This window comes from Arachis duranensis, chromosome 2 (assembly GCF_000817695.3).
Source record: "Arachis duranensis cultivar V14167 chromosome 2, aradu.V14167.gnm2.J7QH, whole genome shotgun sequence".
NCBI classification, from domain to species: Eukaryota; Viridiplantae; Streptophyta; class Magnoliopsida; order Fabales; family Fabaceae; genus Arachis; species Arachis duranensis.
This window is the reverse complement of record NC_029773.3, coordinates 18,381,021-18,402,691: the sequence shown is the minus strand read 5'-3', so window position 1 is coordinate 18,402,691 and position 21,671 is coordinate 18,381,021. Positions and strand designations below refer to the sequence as shown.

The following is a 21,671-nucleotide window of genomic DNA, read 5'->3' as shown; positions in this document are numbered from 1 at the left end:
TAACAAAAATATAATATTTAATAGCAGTGATTAAATTTTGTAAAATCATATGTATTATGAAATAAATTATATATGTAATCATTTTTATCATCAACTTTTTTACATGAAAAACTTAAATTTTCATATATTTATATTTATTCCTGTTTTAAAATAGTCAACCTAGGTGTGAAATGAAATTCATGAAAGTATTTGTTAATAAATATAGATGTAACTAAAATTATAAAAAATTTAAATTAATTAATTATTGATAAACAATTATTTCAATTAATAACTATAGGTTTATAAAATAGTTAGATAAATTCTAATCCCAGACGTGCTATGAGAATGATCATCCATTAATAACTGGTATCTATCTAGCAGCAATTGTTATAGAACTACTATTACTTCTTACTCTATTTAGTTTCATTTATATCAATACGTATAAATTAGTCATTGTACTGAAACAAGCCTTTAAATTAATCATCATTTATCATTATTATTATTATTATTATTATTATTATTATTATTATTATCAAACATACCATTATTATTAGTTTAAAAATTATCTTTTTTTTCATCCTTTCTTTCTTTTCTTTTTATTAAACGTTTGATTGATATTCTCCATTCACAGTTATTGATCAAGGTAAAAAATTAATGTCACAAGAGGATAAATGAACTCATTAAATGGATAAGAATTAAATAGAATTCATTGTCGAGTGTTTTAGTGAAATACTCGAATGCTAATTTTATAAATCTTTTTGTTTAAAATTGATGAACAAAATGAAGAACAATGAGAAGAATTAGAGAAAAAAAATGGGTATAATCTCTCAAGTTTTAGAAAAAATTCTTTTAGAAAAAGTGGATTGAGGTTATTTTATAATCTCAAGTCATTTTGAAGGAGGAGTACATTGTCCAATGATTACAATGTCATATTCATCTTACTCCTTTATTTCAAGGCTTGTTACTAAATAGGATAATTGATAGAAGATATTTTTTAGTATTTTTATCATTTCATTGTCTCTTTAACTAAAAATAGGTGTAATGAAAAAGTTGATCTCTATAAGTTAAGCTAGTTCTAACACTACTTGAATATTCGTGGCAAAAAGGTGTCTAGATAAAAGGGTGTTCATAACATGTGACATTAATGAAAAAATATTCAGTTTGATTTATTTTTAACTAAATGTCACTCTCTATGTTTTAAATCTAATCAATACACTTCCACCAATTTAATTTTTACTAAAAGAAAATTTTACTCTTTTCTAATTATATTTTAGACTATAATAAAATATTCACACACAATAAAATTACACCTTGGTGTAGAATCACAAGTATTTAAATTTCTCTCTTTTGTCATCAGTCATTAGTTCCAGGTAACTAGACACCTTATACCAAGAAATCAAAAAGGTTCGGTTGATGCGTAGTGAGTAAAAAATATGTAATTTAGATGTTAGTTTTGTGACGAATTTGTTATGTTGAATCAACTAATTGGTACAACAAAAATTTATACGCAAACAATTATGAAATGAATTTTTTTTCCATTATAAACCATAAGAATGGTTTTTCAGACGAAGTGAGTTGTATTGAATAAAAAATTAATCTCTTAACCATAAAAACTTACTATTAATTAATAAACTAAATTGTTGTGAAAAAACTACAATATGACTATAGTTTAGTTTGGGTAAACAATTTAATTAATTTTTTTTAAAATAGCTTAAATAATAAATGACTATATTAAAAATAATTTATAAATAAGTTATTTTGTATTTGGATTTTTAGTTCTAGAAATGCTTATTTTATAAAAATATGGTAAAAAATAGTAGTATTAGGAGAGAAGTCATTTTTCTATAAATTCTTAAATAACTTCTTACAAAGCTACAATTTGGTTTTAAAAATTTTATCAGACATTAATACTACTACTTTTCATAAGCCAAAAACTAAAAGAAATCACTTTTAAAGTTTCCTTATATTAATATTAGATTTTTATTTCTCTCAAACTTCAAAAGATTTATGTTGTGACTTGAGGGTTTAGAATAATATATAAAATAAAAATCAAACAAATAATATGTAACAAGTTGTTAAATATTATTTGGTTATCAAATATTTCTATAGTAAAAGTAATTGTTATTATTTATTTTTAATGATCAAATACGATTAACAATTTGAATTTTAATTTTGAGCATGTATATTTTTATTTTTAATTTTTGTTACAATAATATAAAGTAAAACATAATTAAGATTATAAACTAAGATTTAAAATAAAACAAAAATAATTTATTTATTTATTGTCAAACAATGAAATCAAGAATCATGTTAACAGAATGTGATCTAATAAAATAAAAGATGTTATGAATGATGAGTTAATTCATTAATATAGAAACAGTATAGTAAATAACTAGTATTAAATGTTAACCAATTGATATTGTATAGGATATATTTAATTTATTTATACATAAACAACAAATGGTAAAACTAATATTTATCTAAAAAATAATTGTGAAACAAATGATTAATGTTATATACTAATTAAATAATGGTATAAATAAAAAATTTAATTTATTATTTCAAAATATAATTTTAAGAGAAAAAATAATTTTGCTAAAGAGAGGAGTATAAACTTATAATTTAAAAACTATGAAAAGTGATATTTGTAACAAAATGTCAAATTTTAATCACGGTAACAATACTTTGTGACAGATACAAAATATTTTCGCTTATTTTTGTCATAATTTAGTGTTGGTAATTAAAATTTGATAAATCCCATTTTTATAATAGTGGCGTGTAAATCCCATAGAATTAACGAATAATTAATCAAAAATTAAATTTTAATAAAGAAAATTTGAAATGTAAAATTTATATTAAAATAGGATAGAGCGAATTAAAACGAGAATTTTGACACTAATTTTAAAAAATTTGGCTCAAAATTGGACCGAACCGGGCACAAAATGGGCCCAAGGCCCAACTCAGCCCATTAACCTTTAATGAACACAGCCTCCCTTTTCTCTTCCCTCTTCATTCACGCTGCACAACAAGGGAAGAAGGGGGAAAAGCTTTCAAACCCTAACCTTGTGAACAAACCACCATATCTACTCCTTCTGAGCTCCGATCGCCGTACCATTTGCGGCCATGCGACTACTGCATCGAGCTTTACGAATCTATCAGAGCAATTTCATAGGTAAGCCACTCTATCACCCTAGTTTCTCTACCCCTTTGATTTCAAAAATCTTAAGCATACATGTTGAGAATTTGTTGGCTTTGATGCTATAAGTTCAATTTAGCTTGCGGGACTTGTTGGGCTTGGTTCGTTTGGTCTGTGGGTACGGTAAGGATCATTAACCCTAGCGATTTCTTGTTTTGAGTATGTTGAGTATTGAGTTTTTGGGTATATATGTGTTAGGTGTGTATGTATGTATGATGTGAAGTCTTTAGAGCCTTTGGAAGCTTGGGTTTTGGAGCTAAGTTGCTGAAAAGTGGTGTTGAAAGCTCGACTTCTTCGCCTAAGTGGGTTGCCTTGGATAATATATGGAAATCGGCCAAAGTATGATTTAGGTTTCATGTATTTAATATATAATATTCTATGAAAACTTAGGCTAGATGACCATAGGATAGGTTGGAATGTAAGCAATCAATGCTTAGCACCTGTGATAAATATGATGATATGAATTGAGTGTATGTTGGATGGTTGCCACTTATACTGATGATAGTATGTTAATTAATGAATTGGTGATGGATTATGTGATGATATGATTATATGTGTATTGAGTGAGTTGTTGATAATATTGTTGATGCAAAACGAGGAATTGACATTTGAAATTGTGTAATTATGAAGTATGGTTGAAGGTGATGTGATGTGAAGAATGTAGTATTGTGTTGATGTGCTATGATATGATATTGTGCTGAATCTAGGTGTAAAATTATGGATACGAGTTAAGGTTCCAAGAAAATTGAAGTATGAAGTCTTTTGTGTAAAATCAATTTTTGGCCAAATTTCGATGAGTAATAACTTGGCTTCTGAATCCCCAAGAGGTTTCAAACTTATTTCATATGAAAATTAGGTTCGTGAAGTTTACGTCGTTCAAAGAATGGATGAAAAATGTTTTAAATTGAAAAAGCTATGCGCGTCAGAAGTTCGGAAGGCAAAACTGAAAATCCCGCATTTTTCAGCATTTTATTGATTCTGCACAGCTTGCGTACGCGACCACTGCACGTGATGCGATTGGTTCACGGATTCCCACAATCCGTACAACTGCACCAGCAAGTGCACTGGGTCATCCAAGCAATACCTGAGGTGAGTTAGGGTCGATCTCACGAGGATTGTTGGCTTGGATCAAACAATGGTTATTTTTGTAAATCTTAGTCAGGCAGATAGAAAAGTTATTTGATTAATTAAGTGCATAAAAGTAAAGTAAAGATAACGTTACTCAGTGGTTGTGAATCTAATGATAAGAAGATGGTTAAGGCTTCCGAGGTGCTTTGTTCTTCTGGATTAATCCAGTCTCACTGTCTACTCCAACTGTGAAATGATTCCTTCTATGGCAGGCTGTATGTAATCAACACTGTTCTTGAGAGGTCGCCGACTCTCCTCTAGGCTGAACACCAGGGTTAGTGCGCATCCAGTCTGAATGAGGGTGAAGCTCCTGCAGTTCATTCCCCTTGATGATCCTACTGAAAATGCCACAGACAAGGTCAAATCTTCCAGATCAGAGAATGGTGCACCTTTGGTTCTAGCCTCTACCACAAAGACTCTAATCTCCCCATACCTCGGCTGACCTGATGTCTCAAAAAGTCTCCAACAAAGTCGTGGATTAGCCGTCTAAGAGATGTATAATCAAGCTAGTGGTTCATTGATATCCGATGAAAGACGCTTGCTGAACCCATATATAATAGAGATAACCTTGTGCCGGTTCAACTCATTCATAAGGTTGAAGAACAAAGATACATCATACAATAAAGAATCAAATACGACTAGAAATAGAATAGAAATACTTTCATTAATCCATAAAACTCAACAGAGCTCCTAACCTTAACCTAGGAGGTTTAGTGACTCATGCTAATAGAAAAATACAAAGGAAACGTAAAAGTGGGCAAGAGTTTTTCGTCCGTTCTTTCACAATGGTGAACTCTTGTCTATATATACTAATCTAATGACTAAAGATTACAGAAATATGATAGGTTTAGACTTGTAGTGCGAAAATCCACTTTCGGGGCCCACTTGGTGAGTGTTTGGGCTAAGCTTTAGTGTCTCCCACATGCTAGGATGCTCCTTGGGCATTGAACGTAGGCTAGGGACACCTTTATAGGCGTTGGATGCTGGCCACTTCTCTGTGGGCGTTGACGCCTGGACTGGGGTAGATGGCTGGCGTTGAATGCCAGTTTTGGGCTTTCAATTATGAAGCAAAGCATAGACTATTATATATTACTGGAAAGCTCTGGATGTTAGCTTTACAACGCCGTTAAGAACACTCTATTTGGATATAATTAGCTACAGAAAATCTCTTTCGAATGCAAGGAGGTCAAATCCTAACAGCATCTGCAGTGCTTTCTCTGCCTCTGAATCAGACTTTTGCTCCAGCTCCTCAATTTTAGCCAGAAAATACCTGAAATTGCATAAAAACACACAAACTCATAATAGAATCCAAAAATGTGAATTTTACACTAAAACCTATGAAAATATAATAAAACTTAAATAAAGCATGCACTATATGAAAATGATGTCAAAAAGCGTATAAAATATCCGCTCATCAGCGATCAAACTCTTCGGGTTTAGCTGCTTGTGTGCACGAGCAGTGTGTTTGCATACGCAAATACTGATTTTTAAGGGGTTGTGTATGCAACCACCTGCATGCAACGCGACCAACCCTTTTGGGTTGGGATCCTTGCGTACGCGAGCAAGGATTTTCGCACGCGCACGCATACGTGTGGCCCCTGTTTTAGAAAAAATAGATTTTGTGTTTTTAAGTCAAATTTCAAACTTCTAAACCTCTATTTTCATTCTTTTAGCCCCAAATCATACTAGTAACTCAAGTAGAAAGATGGAGTTAGAAAACTGAGGTAACTTGGGGGTGAAGTAAAGTGGGAAAAGTGATGAATTAAATATAGAAATGTGTATATTTGGAGTGTATACAGTACCATGGCTTATATGATATGATTATGCAAAAATTATCATATTATTTGGCTTATGCACTCAATTATCTGAGATACGAGTTTTCCTGGATGAAGTACCGTGGCTTGCCACTGTGTGTTCCAGGTCGAAACTTGATACTCTATTGACCCTACGTCGTAAGGGTGACTGGCCACATACAAATTTCTGGGAATGGTACCCCCATTGAGCAATTGATATTTATATATGTGAAAAAGCTATGCATAGACTCATGGGGATGCACAACGGGGGACGGTCCAGGGTTTAGCAGCTGGACTTGTCGGGTTGGCTTGATAACCGACAGATTAGACTCATCAACCATAGGACAGGCATACATCATGTGCATATTGTCTGATTTGCTTGCTTGTGAACTATATGGGATTGTCTACATGGTTATAATCTACTATTTGTTATAATTGTTATTTGTATTACTTGTGAACTACTTGTGTTTGCCTTGTTTTGCTTGTTTGTCTGTATAAGTCAAAGGAGACGGAGGAATGGAGGAAAGGTGGAAACGTTTAGGGTACAGGTTAAGTTTAGTTAGGTTTGAGAACCTTAAGATGACCACCCACTTATGGCTTCTATTTTTAGTTCCTTAAGCTTTATATCCGAGTGATGGCGTTCTAGGATTGCCTTTGGCATTTCCAAGACCTTATATTTTATATGCGTGGCACCTTTACCATGTTGAGAACCTCCGGTTATCATTCCATACTATGTTATTGTTTTTCAGATGCAGGTCGAGCGGCACCTCGCTAGGCGTCTGGAGCTTCTACACCAGAATGGATATTTTTTTGGTTTTCTTTTGATCATTTTGATACATATATTTATATGGATTCTCCTTAAAGATGCTTGTGTTATTTTGGAGAACTAGGATTTTATGTATGTGTCATTTTGGGAATTTGGGTTATGTATATATATATATATATATATATGTATGTAAATATTCTCCAGCCAACCTTAGCTTCACAGACTAAGCTAGGAGCTTGTTATTTTGTACCATTGATCCTCTACTCTTATCTTTTGTGTAAGTATGGTAGTGAACTTTAGATTTCTTCGCAAGTAATCTTGTTCCTGAGTGTTGCAATTTTTATTTTGCGATTTTGTTTATCCGTTTTCAAGGCTCCTTGTATACTATATTCTTTCCAATATTATTATGTATATATTTTATTTTAGAGGTCGTAATACCATACTACCTCTATTTTATGACTTAACCGTAAAGCTTTGTGTGGTAGGGTGTTACATTATGGTATCAAAGTAGTTCGTTCCTATAGGACCTGAGGGACGGACTCACTATGCTTCTGTGCATTCTCTGTGTGTGTAATTATGTGCTGATAAGATATCTAACTGATATATATGGCATAAACATTCATGAGCATACATTTGGGACGTTAAGCACTAGACTTGCGATATTGAGACTGATCAACTTGATATCACTTGTTTCGTATGCATAGGAACCAAATGTTGACTTTCGAACGAGGTCGCGGGTGAGGCAGAGGTAGAATAGGCAATGCTAATTCTGGACTGACAGAGAATGACCCTGTAGACTTCATGGTTACCCTGGGAAACATGGCTACGGCCATGCAGGCGATAGCCGAGGCACTGGGTAATTAAATAAACAATGGTAATCACGAGAATAATAATGGCGAAGAAGGCCCTATGACACTCGCCACATTTTTGAAGTTTTACCCTCCGACCTTCAGGGGAACCTCAAACCCCACTGAGGCGGATAATTAGGTTCAAGCGATGGAGCGGGCACGGCAAGTTTAGCAAGTTCCTGAGGAGCAGTGGGTTGAATTTGGAACTTATCAGCTGCAAGGCGAGTCTCAGTATTGGTGGCACGGAACACAACGTATCTTGCAGCCAGATGGTGCTATGATTCTTTGGGAGGTCTTCCGAATAGAGTTCTACAAGAAGTACTTTCCCAATTCAGTTAGGAATGCCAAGGAACTTGAATTGCTTCCGTTGAAACAAGGCTAGATGACTGTTACCGAGTATACTAATAAGTTTAAGGAGCTGTGCCGGTTCTCCCACATCTGTCAGGGTGCTCCTGAAGATTTTGCTGAGTGAAAGTGTATCAAATACGAGAGAGGCCTTAGGAGCGATATTCTGAGCTCTGTTGCACCGATGGAGATCAGAGTTTTTTCTGAACTCGTAAATAAGAGCCGAGTGGTAGAAGAATGTGTGAGGAAAGCTGCAGTGAAAAAGGGAAGTATGGGAATGCCATTTCAGAGGGCTCACAAAAGAAATTTTGCACTGAGGGGTAGAAATTTTAAGCGTGGAGGCTTTGTCCCACAACAGAATCACAGCCAGGGTAATTTCAGAAGGTCGGCTACTAATGCTAATCAAGAAAGAAGGTATGGGAAGCAACCACAGTAAGGCTTGAGCTGTCAAAGATGCGGGAAGTATCATCTGAGAGTTCTGTGCAGGTTTGGATCAGGGGTATGCTACTTTTGTGGACAGCCCAGGTACCTGGCCGGAAATTATCCGGAGAAGAAGAAGAAGTATGAGACCAGTAGAGTACAGCAACCAAGGAGAGTTTACACCACTTCTGTAGCAAGTGCTGAGGGATCTGAGGCCTTGATAAGAGGTAACTGTGAAATAGCAGGTAGAATTTTAAATGCCTTATTTGATTCGGGAGATTCATTCATTGCATTTAAGAAGGCTAATGAATTATGGTTGAAAGTAGTGGTCTTGAGGTATGATTTAAAGGTACATAATGCTACCCATGAAGCTAGGTGACTAGGTTAGGATGTCCACAAGTTCCATTTTGAGTACAACAACGTGAATTCGTGCATGATCTGATTTGTCTGCCGATGACTGGTCTTAATCTTATTTTGGGACTAGATTGGTTGTCCAAGAATCATGTCTTGCTTGACTGCTCAGAAAAATCAGTATGCTTTATGCTGGAACAGTCAGAAGCGCTTGTCGTGGTGAATCACTATTATTTGAACTCTCTGATAGTAAATTATTCTGGAACTGAATGTTAGGGCATTATGCTATTAACTACGGGGGGTTTCAGGTGATGAACAAAGCTTGGAGCAGATTCCAATTATGTGTGAGTTCCCAGAGGTTTTTCGTATGATATTGATGATTTTCCACCTAATCGAGTTCTCCTTATAGGATGTCACCGTTAGAGATGGCCGAGCTTAAGACTCAGTTAGAAGATTTGTTGGGAAAACGCTTTATTCAACCGAGTGTTTCACCGTGGGGAGTGCCAGTGCTACTGGTAAAGAAGAAGGACAGAAGTATGTACCTGTGTGTCGATTATCGGCAACTGAACAAGGTTACTATAAAGAATAAGTATCCGTTACGAAGAATTGATGACCTAATGGACCAGCTACAAGGAGTCGATGTGTTTTCTAAGATTGACTTGCGATCTGGGTATCATCAGATAAGAGTTAGAGGTGAGGACATTCTAAAAACTACTTTCAGGACATGTTATGGTCACTGTGAGTACACAATGATTTCTTTCAGGTTATCCAATGCTCCGACAATATTCATGGATTACATGAATAGAATTTTCTGGCCGTACCTGGATAAGTTTGTTGTTGTCTTCATTGATGACATTCTTATTTACTCCAAGACAGAAGAAGAGCATACAGATCACTTACGGACTACGCTGCAAATCTTGAAGGAAAGAAAACTATACGCCAATTTATCTAAATGCGAGTTTTGGAAGAATGAGGTGAAGTTTCTTGGCCACGTGGTGAGCAAGCAAGAAATAGTTGTAGATCCTGCTAAGGTGGAGGCAGTGATGAATTGGGAGCGACCAACTTCTGTGACAGAGATTAGAAGTTTTCTAGGTTTGGCCGGTTATTATCGGAGGTTCATTAAAGGATTTTCATAACTCGCCTTACTTTTAACCAAGCTGAGTAGGAAGGATGTGCCATTTGTTTAGACTCCGGACTATGAGGGGAGTTTCCAAGCATTGAAGCAGAGGTTGACCACTACACCTGTGTTGGTGTTACCTGAGCCGAGTGAACCATTCAAGGTGTACTGTGATTCATCCTTGAAGAGTCTGGGGTGTGTGCTGATGCAGCACCGTAAGGTCGTAGCATACGCCTTACGGCAGTTAAGGCCGCATGAAATGAATTATCCAACTCATGACTTAGAACTTGATGCTGTGGTGTTTGTTCTGAAGATCTGGAGGCATTATCTCTATGGCATTAAGTTTCAAGTTTTCTGTGATCATAAGAGCTTAAAGTATCTCTTTGAGTAAAAAGAGTTGAATATGCGTTAGAGGAGGTGGATGGAGCTTTTGAAGGACTATGACTTTATGTTGAATTACCACCTTGGAAAGGCAAATGTGGTGGCAGATGCCTTGAGTTGGAAGTCCCTATATGCTGCTTGGATGATGCTGCAAGAGGAAGAGCTGCTAAAAGCATTCCAAGGATTGAAACTGGGAGTTAGAGAAGAGTCCGAGACTTTGTGTTTAAGTCAGCTGCAAGTTTCAAGTGATTTTAAAGCTGAACTCCTAAAACCTCATCAAGATGATAATGAATTACAGAAAGTATTGCCAGCAATTAAAAAGGAGAAGCAGTGGAGAGTGTCAGAGGATAAGGACGGATTATGGAGGTTCAAGGGCCGAATCATTGTACCGGATGTCGGCAACTTATGACAGGAGATCTTAAAGGAGGCTCACAAAAGCGGGTTTTCAATCTATCTGGGAAGCACTAAAATGTACCAAGATCTGAAAGCGATGTTCTGGTGAATGGGAATGAAGAATGATGTAGCGTTGCACGTTTCCAAGTGCCTAACTTGTCAGAAAGTTAAAATTGAGCACAGCAACCATCAAGAACCCTTCAACCCTTAGAGATTCCACAATGGAAGTGGGTGATAAACCACTATTTTATGGTTTATATTGTGTTTAATTATGTGATTTTATCATGATCCTTACCCACTTATTCATTAAATTAGCATGCATTTATATTTCCTTCCTGAAATTATTACATGTTTGAAAATTGCTTCCTAGAGACTTTTAATTATGTATTTTTAATTCTCCTTTATTCCATTCGATACCGTGATCTGTGTGTTAAGTGTTTCAGGCTTTATAGGGCATGAATGAGTTGGAGATTGGAAAGGAAGCTAGCAAAAATGGAAGGAACACAAGAATTTGAGGAGATAACCAGCGAGAAGTGACGCGGTCGCATGGCTCACGCGACCGCGCGAAAGAGGGCAAATCGCAGTGACGCGGCCGCATGGCTCACGCGACCGCACGGATTGGAAAAGCTCGAGCGACGCGGAAGCGTGGACGAGACGAACGCGTGTCAGGGAAAAAACGTGAATGACGCGTCCGCATGGATGACGCGATCGCGTGACGTACGCGATCTGCATAATCTGCAGAATTCGCTGGGGGCGAATTTGGACCCTATTTCGACCCAGTTTTCGGCCCAAAACAGTAGACTAGAGCCAGAGAACATGCAGAAACGAAAGAGAGCATTCATTCTACACAGTTTTGATTTTTGGATCTAGTTTCACTCCTCCTCTAGGTTTTCTCTCTAGACTTTCATAGTTTTTAGGATTTTAATTTTTGATTGCTCTTTGCATTGGAACATTGAGAAGAGTTATTACCTCATCAAGACTTCGTCATTCTAGTTCGTTTTCTTTACTTGGTATTATTCTTCCATGTTCTTTGCTGTGTTTAATTTTACCATTGGAATACTTTTATGATTATTTAATACAAGGATTATTTTTATTTTTAATTAATTATTTTAATTTCTATTTATCATGTCTTCTTTTAATCCCTTTTCATATGTCATGGATTTTATATTTACAATGAGCAAGTAGTTCCCTAACTTGATGGCGAGTTGATTGAAAGGAACTCTTGAGTTGGAAGGATTGAAAGAAAAATTGTAATTGGGTTAACTATTGGATTGCTATATAGTCACTAACACCAATCCCTTTGAACTAAGTGGGTTGCAACTTGGGAATAGACACAGCTTCCCAACTTGTTTGACTTTCCTTTATCTAGTAAAGGATAACTAAACAGGACAACCATTAATTATCAATTAATCTTGAAAGCATTCCAACAATAATAGAGATTCCAACTAATCAACTCCCAGTCAAGGCTTTTATTTATATTATTCAAATTCATCGATTTAATTTCCTGTTTACTCAACTCAAACTTTTTTGAAAACATCTGATTAATAAAATAGCACACTTTCCTTCAACTCGTTGGGAGACGACCTGGGATTCATACTCCCAGTATTTTAAATTTTAATTTTTTGTGACACCTTTCTAAATTGATAGGCAGATTTCTGGTGAGTTAAGAACTGTACTTGCAACGTATATATTTTAATAATTTTTAATTCACCAACTTCTGCACTCCATCAATTTTTGGCGCCGTTGCCGGGGAGTTGCAATAGAGTGCTAAAGTTATTAATTAGAATTTATTTATTTGCATTTTATTTTATTGTTTTTACCATAAGCTGCATGTTTCTTTCGTCAAATGATGCGTTCACTTCCTGACCCAAGCTTGCCAATAATCGATCCTGAAATTGAAAGGACTATTTCACGAATAAGGCGAGCTAAGCGTCGGTTAGTCCTCTTTGAGGGCGAATCTGAAACGTCAGTTGAGGAAGAAACCAGCCCCCGTTCTACTAATTCGGTTGATTCACATGCAGAAGACATGGCAGCTAGGAGAGTTACTATCCAGGAGGAAGGAGCTCTAGATTTTACAATGCAACCGTTTCAAGCGCATCACCCAGCGGTGGCTATAGATTTTGAAATAAAGACCGCACTGCTCAATTTGATGCCCAAGTTTCATGGCTTACCTGCTCAAGAGCCTATCAAGCACCTGAGAGATTTCCAGGCAGCCTGTTCTACTATCAGGCGTGATGGTACAGATGAAACTTCAATTTTGCTGAAAGCTTTTCCGTTTTCTCTTGAGGGAAAAGAAAGAGAGTGGTACTACACTCAACCTCTAGCAAATGTATCCAACTGGGATACATTCAGAAAGGAGTTTTTGGAGAAATTCTTTCCATCTGAAGTTACCGATAAACTGAAGAAAGACATTTCCACAATTGTTCAGGATGACAATGAGACTCTCTTTGAATACTGGGAGCGCTTTAATAATCTTCTGGAAGCATGCCCCCACTACATGATTGACAAGATAGTGTTACTCAGCTATATCACACAGGGTATGAGGCCCCAAGACAAGACCACATTGGAAAGTGCTAGCAATGGGTCTATGAAGAAGTACAAGACCACAGATGAGGCATGGCAATTGATCAGTGACTTAGCTGAGTCCACTAGGAACCACAGGCAAAAGCAAGGCCGTTCAAAAGCCGTTGCAGAAGTATCCTCTAGCAGAGAGATTGCTGCTCTAGCTCAGAGTATCTGTGAAATGACCAACTTGCTGAAGCAAATGCAATTGAATCAACAACAAGTTCAGCAAGCTCAACCTCCTCCACCACAGCAAAGCTAACAGTTAGTTCCACAGAGAGTTTGCGGAGTCTGTGCTGATTATAGCCATTATACTGATGAATGCCCACAGCTCCAACAAGAAGACAACATGGTGGCATCCACTCATAACTTCTATGACCGCCCCAACCAAGGGTACAATCAAGGTGGAAATAATAACCATGGATGGCAGGACAATTCTAACCAGAATTGGAGGACAACAATAACAGAGGAGGCAGAGATAATCAGAGAAATTAGAGGTGGAATAATAACAACAACAGGCAGCAGAATCAATCTTACAGAGCACCTCACCTGAGGCAAATCCCAAGGACCACAGAATACCCAACAGCAGACCTCTCAATTTACTCATTCTTCTTTGTCTCCTAATGATGAGTTACTACAATCTATTGAGCGAAGACAATAGACCATGGAAAATAACATTAATGCCATTCTGAATGGTTTGACCGCTACTTTGCAAGCTCTTGTCTCACAGATTGGATCAATGCAAAATTGCAGTAACCAACCTTCAAGCTCCACTAGAATCCCCTCTCAACCATTACCCAATCCAAAGGGAGGCATTAATGCCATCACCCTGAGGTCCGGAACCACACTGCAGGAGAGGAATCAGGAGGAGCCAAGCTCACCAGAACATGCCTCAGCTGAAGAGGTAGTAGAAATAGAAGATGTGGAAGAGGAAGAGGACACACAGGACATAGCTGAAGAAGAAGAAGCACAACCACAGGAGGAAGCACAAAAAGGTGCAGACACTGCAGAAAACACCACTCCTATTCCATTTCCACAACTTGCAAGGAAGCCCAGGAAGCAGCTGGAACCCGATCCCAAAATGGTAGAAATATTCAAAAAGGTTGAGGTAAATGTTTCTCTTTTTGATGTTATTCAACAGGTACCTAAATATGCAAAGTTTCTAAAAGATTTATGTATACATAAAGACAAAATTAATGAATTAGAAACTATTCCTTTAGGTAGTTCCATATCTGCTTTAATGGAAGGATTACCTGAAAAGTGTAGTGACCCAGGTCCTTGTATAGTTAGTTGTACTATTGGTGGTGTAGTAATTTATGATTGCATGAGTGATTTAGGAGCATGTGTTAGTATAATGCCTTTGTCTATATATGATATTTTGAGGCTCCCTCCCTTAAAAAGGTCGGCAGCTCATTTTGTGTTAGCAGATAAAAGCATTATTACAGTGGCTGGAGTTGCTAAAGATGTTTTGGTGAACATTAAAGGGCTTACATTTCCCACTGATTTTTATATCTTGGAGATGCCCCATAATGACTCAGATAAGCCATCATCAATTCTACTTGGAAGACCATTCCTGAAGACATTAAAATTCAAATTGGATGCTTTTTCAGGAACATACTCTTTTGAAATAGATGGTCGCATAGTAATCTTCAATCTGAATGGAGTCATTGACAATCCTCCAGAAGATCATTCTATCTTCCAGTGTGATGTCATAGATGAAACTGTAGCTGAAGTCCACAAGGAAGAGTTAGAAGAGAGGCACACTGGACAAGGTCCAAGTGTGGGGACCCTCTTAACTGATAATGAGGGCACTTTGCCATTTTCACAAGCTCCAGACAATTCAAAGCCTGCCTATGATCAGAAGTTAGAGTTGAAACCCCTCCCTCCACATCTCAAATATGCTTATCTTGAAGATAAGCAGAAGTTTCCAGTTATCATTGCAAGGGAGCTCACTTCTCAACAAGAAGAGCAGTTACTTGATGTGCTGAGGAGGCACAAGAAGGCAATTGGGTGGAGTTTGGCAGACATAGTAGGAATCAACCCTCAAGTATGTGAGCACAGAATATTTCTAGAAGAGGGAGTAAGACCTGTCCGTCAACTCCAGAGAAGATTGAATCCCACTATCTTGGAAGTTGTCAAGAAGGAAGTGACCAGACTATTGGAAGCAGGTATCATCTATCCCATTTCAGACAGTGAATGGGTTAGCCCAGTACAAGTGGTGCCCAAGAAATCTAGAGTCACTACAGTGAAGAATGAGCATGGAGAGCTCATAGCAACTAGAGTTCAGAATGCTTGGAGAGTCAGCATTGATTACAGGCGTCTCAACCAAGCTACCCGTAAGGATCACTACCCACTTCCACTCATTGATCAAATGCTGGATCGCCTGTCAGGTAAATCACATTATTGCTTTTTAGATGGTTACACAGGTTATTTCCAGATTCATATAGCTCCTGAGGATCAGGAAAAGACCACTTTTACATGTCCTTTTGGGACTTATGCTTACAAGAGAATGCCCTTTGGCTTGTGCAATGCACCAGCTACTTTCCAGAGGTGCATGATGAGTCTTTTCTCTGATCTTATTGAGGATTGCATAGAGGTTTTTATGGATGATTTTAGCATTTATGGTGATTCTTTTAGCCTTTGCTTAGATGGATTATCTAGAGTATTAGATAGATGTGTTAATACAAACCTTGTACTAAATTTTGAAAAATGTCACTTTATGGTAAAACAAGGGATTGTATTAGGACATGTGGTATCCAATAATGGCATTTCTGTAGACCCAGCAAAGGTGAATGTTATTTCTAGTTTACCTTACCCCTCCTCTGTGAGGGAAGTCCGTTCGTTCCTTGGCCATGCAGTAGGGGCAGCGCTGGCTCAGCGTGAAGGTAAGGACCCTTTTGTTATTGCTTATGCGTCTAAGACTTTAGAAACTGCCCAATCCAATTATACTACTACTGAAAAAGAGCTTCTTGCTATTGTTTTTGCTCTGGATAAATTCCGAGCTTATTTACTTGGTACTAGAGTAGTAGTGTATTCGGACCATGCAACTTTAAAGTATCTATTAGCTAAAAAGGAGTCCAAACCAAGACTTATACGTTGGATACTGCCATTACAAGAATTTGATTAAGAAATAAAGGATAGGAGTGGTAACCAGAATTTAGTGGCAGACCACTTGAGTCGCCTTGAGCACATTAAGGATGATTCTACTCCTATAGATGATAATTTTCCTTTTGATAACCTGCAAGCAGTATCTGAGGTAGTCCCTTGGTATGCACCTGTTGCTAATTATCTAGTTAGTCACACATTTCCTCCAAATTTTTCTAAGCATTAAAGAGACAAGCTGAAAAGCGAGTCTAAATATTATATATGGGATGACCCATATTTATGGAGATGTGGCGCTGACCAGGTAATTAGACGTTATGTGTTTCAATTAGAATTCCAGTCCATTTTAGAGGCCTGTCACTCATCTGAGAGCAGAGGACATTTTGTCCCTCAAAGAACAGCTAGAAAGATCTTAGACTGTGGATTCTGGTGGCCTACTCTTTTTAGAGACGCTGCTGAGTTTTGTAAATCTTGCCTCCCATGCCAAAAATTTGGTAATATATCCAGGAGGGATGAGATGCCTCAACAAATTATGCTTTTCTGTGAAATTTTTTATGTTTGGGGCATTGACTTCATGGGTCCATTTCCAAATTCTAATGGATATTTTTATATATTGTTAGCTGTGGATTATGTTTCCAAATGGGTGGAAGCAATTCCTACCCGTACTGATGATGCTAACACTGTTGTTTTCTTTGTGAGAAACCATATTATTTGTCGCTTTGGATCACCACGAGCAATCGTGAGCGATCAAGACACCCATTTTTGTAACAGGAGACTAACAGGATTAATGAAGAAGCACGGGATAATTCATAAGGTTGCAACAGCATACCATCCTCTGACCAATGGGCAAGCCGAGGTGTCAAATAGAGAAATAAAGCGTATCTTGCAGAAGATAGTCAAACGTCATAGAAAAGACTGGAGCACCAGGCTACAAGATGCACTCTGGCATATAGAACAGCATACAAGACACCCATTGGGATGAGTCCTTTCCGCTTAGTTTATGGAAAAGCTTGCCATCTCCCGGTTGAAGTAGAGCACAAGGCCTTTTGGGCAGTCAAGGAGTGCAACATGGGAATGGAGAAAGCAGGAGCTGAAAGGAAGTTGCAACTGCAAGAATTAGAAAGCCTTCGCCTAGAAGCTTATGAGAACTCAAGACTATACAAGGAGAAGATGAAGGCTGTACATGATCAGAACACCAAGAAAAAAGAGTTCCAACCTGGGGATTTAGTCCTCCTTTACAAATCTCGACTGAGGCTCATGCCAGGTAAGTCGAGATCAAGATGGGAAGGTCCATACAGAGTAGAGAAGGCCGAACCGTATGGAATTTATCACTTAAGCCATCCTTCAAGCTCTGAACTTATCAAAGTTAATGGATAATGTTTGAAGCTATACCATGGCGAGAAGATGCAGAGAAACAAGGAACTTGAGATCTTCCTCTTGGAAGACCCCCACATAGCAGAAGATTAAACTAGTGGAGCGTCCAACTTACGGACGTTAAAGCAAAGTGCTAGGTGGGAGACAACCCACCATGGTATGATCGTTCTTTTCTTTATTTTAGTTTTTCCTATTCAATAACTCTTCTCTTTATCAGTACATTTCATGCATCTGCATCTGCACACCTTTAATATAAAAAACAAAAAAAAAACAAAAATGCTACGCGACGCAACCGCATCAGCAACACGTCCGCGTCGCAAGAAGAGTGGAGAAAAATTAAAACGAACAGAGAGTCACGCTGGAGCATGGCTGGAGGCGTGCCAATGGCACAAATCAACCCACGCGACTGTGTCACTGACGCGTCCGCGTCGCATGGGAATAATGGCCTCCCACGCGACCGCGTGACCCACGCGGCCGCGTGCCCTGATTTTCGACGTAAAAAGGGTACACAACGAAATATTGTGCGAGAGTGGTGCTGGATTGGTACTGGACGCACAATCCCTATCACGCGACCGCGTCACCGACGCGTCCGCGTCATCCCTTTTCAGAAGCCCACTCACGCGATCGCATGCCCCACACGATCGTGTCACTCCAATTTTGGCAATTATACCAATTTGAACAGAGAGTTGTGCAGGCGCGAGGCTGCACTCGCGCCAGAAGCATGATATGGGTCACACGACCGCGTGACCGACGCGACCGCGTCACCTACTTGAAGCGTAACTCACGCGAACGCGTGCCCCACGCGGCCGCGTCGCGTGCGCCGCACAGCTCACCCTAAATTGCCAAAATATCTTATCTTTCTCTCCTCCAAATCCTAATTTTTCTTTTCCCTCCTTAATTCTTCCTTCTCCCTTCTTCCTTCTACTCACCTTTCACTCTCTATCTCTCTCACCTCCATTAACAAGGTTTTATTTTCTTCTTCCCTCATTCCTTTTCTATCATTCTTATTATTTTATATGTTATTTTCTTTTTCTTTTCTTCTTCTTTTCATTATTCATATTTTCTTTCTTCTTCTTTTCCTTTTTACATGGTGTTAGAAATTTATTTGAGTCATTATTCCTCATTATATGCTTGTGGATTATTGCAAATTGTTTGGCATTTATATATTATTTTCTTTAAAGGGTTTCTTGCATGTTCACTTTAATACTTTCTATACCTTATTCACCATGCATGCTATGTGTTTGTGAAAAAGCCCATATGGCATTATGCACTTCTCTATTATACTTTATACTATTCAATGCTTGCTTTTCATAAACTCCTTTTACTATTTTATTAATTGAATATAATTGTCAATACAAACATGGTGATTTATTACAAGTGATGCTTGGTCTATGCTACTCATGCCCTTTGCCGGCATGCCAATAAAAACCTTGCATTCACTTGTCCTTATATGCACTAGCTATTTTCCATTGATGGCTTTTCACATGTACTCGCGAGCATGTGTTAATGTCAGTTACATCCTAATGTGCATCCATCACCACCTTTTCCATTCTCTTCCTTGCTATATATATCTCTTTAAATTTAATTTACTTTCTCTTCCCTTTTTCAGGATGGCCACCAAGAAAGGAAAGGAGAAAGCTACTCCCAAACCACCAGCAAGAAGAGGAAATAAAAGAGCATTAGTGGCAGAGCCTTCTTCAGCTGCAGTCAAGCCCTCAACAAAAAGAGTTAAGAGGATCATAAAGGTTGATGAAAAAGAGAAAGCCTTTCCAGCAAAGGACACTGCGCGATTTCGCAATCGCTACTATGAGCAGATGTTCCCTATCCTGACAGAAAGGAGCTATAACAATGAATACCTTCTTATCCTTCCGTCCAATATTGCTACCTTTGTTGAGCCGCAAATTGAACGAAGACAATGGTGTTTCCTACGGAAACAACCAAGGCAGGTCAATCCTTCTTGGGTAGTCGAGTTCTACTCTAACTTCTACCTGCCAACCCTGCAGTCTGTCTATGTCCGTCAGAAGCAAGTCCCCATTACAGAAGAGGCCATTCAGCAATCTCTGAGTCTTCCCCCTATTCCAGAAGGAATGGACGCCTTTCAAGAAGCCGCACTCAAGTGCCAGAAGTACCAATTTGACTGGGACTCTGTTCTCAGAGTTATCACATTACCTGGCAGCCGTTGGATCTACGAATACCATCGTACCCGCCCTAAGGGAATCTTGGCTTCAGCACTTACCTTGGAGGCTCGCGTATGGGCACAGATCATGTCCCATTACGTCTTTTCAAGCACTCACGAGTCCTCCTTCACTGCAGACATGGCCGTACTACTATGTTGCATCCTTACAAACCAACCTCTGAATCTATCAAGACATATCCGGAATGCCATGGGACACGTACAAATTGCGGGCAACTTACCTTTTCCCACCTTGGTCTCAGATCTTGTCTCATCAGCCGGAGTCTCCTACAGAGCTGGGGACACCAAAGCCATGCTTCCACGGGATGATCAGTATGTCCCTAACGGGAAATACCTCAGACTTCCAGCAGCCACTACAAGCCTTCCTACTGCTCCAGTTGAAGATATTCCTTCTTCAACACCACAAGCACCTACAACTGATGAACTGCTCCAGCAGATAATCAAAAGGTTGGATCGACAAGAACAGAAAGTGAAGTTAAGAGAGCGCCGTAACAACCGCATATTCAAACACCTCAGGGAGCTACTTAGAGGAGATTGCAGAGACTCAGGCACCCCGAAATCCACTTCTTTTACCAGCACAGGAAACCATGATGGTCCCGACTGTGGAGATACTGCTACCAGCCCATCCCTGTTCCTGACAGATGGCACCGAGGATGGTGCAAAGCCTTAAGTGTGGGGAGGTTGGTCAGTACCTGACTTCTGGAGGTAATTTCTCTTCTCTAGCACCAATAATTAGGATATTTTAGTTAGATTTTCTTTCTTTTATAGAATAGGATAAATTGCATAGTAATAGGTTAGTTGCATGCATGTTCTACTTGATTGAAAAGACAATAAGTTTCCTCTAAGACTCTATCTTTAGAACAAAATTTCACTAATTTTTAAAATTTTTATGATAAATTTGCCCGAAGTTGTATTTGGAACATGATGTTTGAGCTAAAGAACACACAACCTATGAAGATTTAAGCCTTTATGCATGGTTACATTATTTAACCATAATTATTTTATTCTTGTGTGTTTACTTCTCTATGATTGTAATCTATATTTTGTTTCATCTTATATGTCCAATATTTATTATATTTGTATGCTTGCATATGATTGAGGCCATTATTTGTTTAAACTTACTTATCCAAATTAAGCCTACCCTTTTCAATTACCTTTGTTAACCACTTTGAGCCTTTAAATCCCATTTGTTCTATATTTTACTACATTACTAGCCTTAAGCGGAAAAAAAATTGTATATCCCAAATTGAATCTTTGATTAGCTTAAGATAGAATTGTGTGTGCTAGTTAAGTATGGGAAATTGTGGGAACAAAAGTTATTAAGGGAATGTGTCATGATAATACAATGGGAATTTGGATACCTACTCATGTGAAACTATAAGAATTAAAAATCTATGTGCACTGATAAGCTATGTTTATTTTTATGTCTCTAAAAAAATAAAAAATAAAAAATAAATAAATAAATAAATAAATAAAGGGACAAAATTACCCCAATAATGAATTAAGAATTCAAGGATCAATGCACATATGATAAAATTAAAACAAAAAGTTGATACATGAGTATGGATTGAAAAAGGGAATTCTGGGTAGCTAGGTATGAATTTTGAGATTACATTAAAAATATATAGGTTGGGTTGAAGCTTGGGTTAATTAAAGATTCAATTTATAAGCTCACTTAACCATATGTATATCCCTACCCTTACCTTGGCCCCATTACAACCT

At 37.8% G+C, this 21,671-nt stretch overlaps 1 protein-coding gene across 1 annotated transcript; it reads left to right on the top strand.

Annotated features, from left to right (window-relative positions):
• The first annotated feature begins 8,239 nt into the window (after positions 1 to 8,239).
• Positions 8,240 to 9,049, top strand: LOC110278151 (uncharacterized). Its single transcript, XM_021136349.1, has 3 exons — positions 8,240 to 8,469; positions 8,581 to 8,824; positions 8,960 to 9,049. The coding sequence occupies exons 1-3, from the start codon at positions 8,240 to 8,242 to the stop codon at positions 9,047 to 9,049; spliced, it is 564 nt and encodes a 187-aa protein (XP_020992008.1).
• The last annotated feature ends 12,622 nt before the right edge of the window (positions 9,050 to 21,671 follow it).